General features: G+C 44.1%; 1 protein-coding gene across 1 annotated transcript; it reads right to left on the reverse strand.

Annotated features, from left to right (window-relative positions):
• Positions 1–1,438: 1,438 nt before the first annotated feature.
• On the reverse strand, positions 1,439–1,791 carry PPTG_21081 (hypothetical protein; the record flags this gene model as incomplete). Its single annotated transcript, XM_008895534.1, has 1 exon — positions 1,439–1,791. The coding sequence occupies one exon, from the start codon at positions 1,789–1,791 to the stop codon at positions 1,465–1,467; it is 327 nt and encodes a 108-aa protein (XP_008893782.1). The 3' UTR covers positions 1,439–1,464.
• Between the last annotated feature and the right edge of the window lie 935 nt (positions 1,792–2,726).

Raw genomic sequence — 2,726 nt, forward strand, 5'->3', positions numbered from 1 at the left:
AGAAGGGGGATAAAAACGAACGGCAAATGAGGTAGAACCTTCGGCCAGCAGGCCTAACGACAAACTGTGTCGCGATTGCTTCATAGTCATCTCCCTCACATTGCCTCCTCCGTTATAAGCCTCCTTGTCACTTCCCAGCCTCATCCCTTTCATACCGCACCTGAAGCATTCGAATTCCAGGTCCACTGTATGTTCATTATGACGAATGATTTGGGACTAGAACAACGCGCGTGAACTTTTCTTTACGAATGGATAGCTCACAAGGTACAACGAGTCAGTGTATTTTATATTGGACGGTCTGGAGCAGATACAAAGTTCTCTCGACAAGAGAAACGTCCATTCTTCAAGAAGCCAAACCATGCCAACACACTGTTAGCGCATCTGGATACTGATAAAACAGATCGATTTGGACTTTTAGATAACCATTGTCCACGACATCATTGGCGCCATGCTCTTCGATCACGACAATGCGATGGTCATACGCTTGGTAGACTTCTGCCCGCCTTCAAACCCGATCTTACAAATGCTTAGAAAGTGAACATTTAACCACGTCGTCTATTCAAGTTACTCGTTGGCTACATCACAAATGGGGCCTTTTCCTATTGTTGTGCACCAAGAATACAGCACCCTTTGGAAAATATCAAAGACTAGCGATAAATTACTGACTCACCTAGTGAGCCTGAAAGAGTACTGAAACCTAGTGACATGTATTACTACCTAGAGACTACCATGAAACCTAGTTAATTATTATCACCTCAATGATCATTTTTAGTGTCAATACTAATAACTAATAAATGGGTACGTGATGATGATTGTTAAACTACAAAACTGCCAAGACACCTTCTTTGGCAACAGTATGTTGCGAGGTGTGTCTGGGGGTGAACGCAAACGCTTGAGATGGAGTTCGGTATGAAGTAAATGGCCATCATGGACGAGATCAGTACTGAGTTGGACTTTTTGTTCGGACACGAACGGTAGGGCAACTGCTCGTTAGCTGTCAGGTAGTACTTCGTGGTGCCCTTGTATAGATTAAACCACTTTTCGTCTATATGCACCGTATCGTGCATGTGATGCATGCGGTACATTCGACCACCTAAATAAAACAATATTAAACTATTTTGTTAGACTAAAGCCAATAATTATTTTTAACCCTTTCGTGAACGGGTATGGCTATATTATAGCTTAGAAGGTCAAGTCATTAGGCCATCAAAGGGGGCATTTTGCCCCCTTTCATAAACTACGGTACTACAGCAAAGCTTCTGCAATCCTTGTAATTCAAGTAGAAAGGGCGAATCCGCCTTGTCCACACACAAAAAATAATGAAAGGGGGCATTTTGACCCCATTCGTGGGTGACGCGAGTGGTGCTCAAGAATACGCCATCCAAAGGGGGCAAAATGCCCCCATTGAGCGCGAAAGGGTTAAAGTAAATTAAAAGTAATATATATATATACACGTTACGATACCTAATGGCAAGTCCACATACACTGGAGGCGCTTCGTCTTATGACCCGCTGTTAATGCCGGTTTCACTCGCAATGCAGCACGGCGTAGTGTACCGTCAGCAAGGTAGCGTTGTAGTGTAGTCCGGGGTATACCGGATGCTGCTGCTAGTGAGCGCTGGGTTTGGCGTTGGCAAAGCGGTACAGCTTGTACCAGCTGTACTACCTCATCAAGTGCCAAGCGCCTGCCCCGCTTAAGCGCTGTCTTTGTAGAGGCAGAAATAACGTCCACCTTGCCACGAATTCCCCACATTTTCTTGACACTATTGCGGCAGAGGCCAAATTCCTCCATAGCCGCGCACACAGACCCCGGAGTAGCTTGCCGCGGACACTGCGCTCGGCAAGGAACAACACTACGCGAAGTCGTATTGCAGGTGGGATGTCCTTTTTTTCGGGGGTTCTTGGCATTGGCGTGAGTGGGATATTGGAGTTTGCGGAATAAGCGTTCACCAGTGTCAGAATTAGTGGTCGGGAGACAAGTATAAGAACTTGTCACTTTTTATCCAATAAAAACAATTTACTCGGTTATGTGCGATTTATTAAAATCCCAATCGTCCTTTTGAAGCGGGCCAGAGAAGTAATAGCCAATGCGTTCTATTTTGTTTCTGTTGGTTCCTTCTATGCTGTCAGGTTTATTTCCGCGAATCACCATGTTTAAGTTACAGTATCGCTCCGATCTCGATTATGCGAGCGATATGCTCTGCATTTCCTTGTACCGCATATGACCTGTAAGTGTCTGACCATTTCATTTTTATCAGAAGAGGGTAAATATTGCTGTGATGTGGTTACCTGAATGCGACCACTTAAGATAACCAACGGACATCAACATCCAACCGAAGACTACTTGTGGTGACGTCTCGAGGTATTAGCGACTTTGGCAAATAGGATCAGCAAAGACTGCTTCTTCGCTGCGGTCTGAACAGACTCAATATTTCGTTGACTCTCGTTCCCGCATCTTTATTACATGTAGATTTTCATACGATTTGATTACCATGCGCACCTTTATTATTATAATATCTGGCGCTAGTAATAAGCGCACGTTTATCGTGTTAGATAAAGGTGCTGTATGCTTAGAGAGCCTTTTTGAGCATACTTGATCTTTTAAATTCTGCAGGGAATATGCTAGTAGATGGGTAATTAATCAGTAGGTTCACAGGGCTCGCTGCATAAGCGTTCTAAAACAAAACGCGTTATAACTCCTTGCTTGTTTTTGTATAGTCTTAAATG

Source organism: Phytophthora parasitica, assembly GCF_000247585.1.
Source record: "Phytophthora parasitica INRA-310 unplaced genomic scaffold supercont2.3, whole genome shotgun sequence".
Taxonomy (NCBI): domain Eukaryota; phylum Oomycota; class Peronosporomycetes; order Peronosporales; family Peronosporaceae; genus Phytophthora; species Phytophthora nicotianae.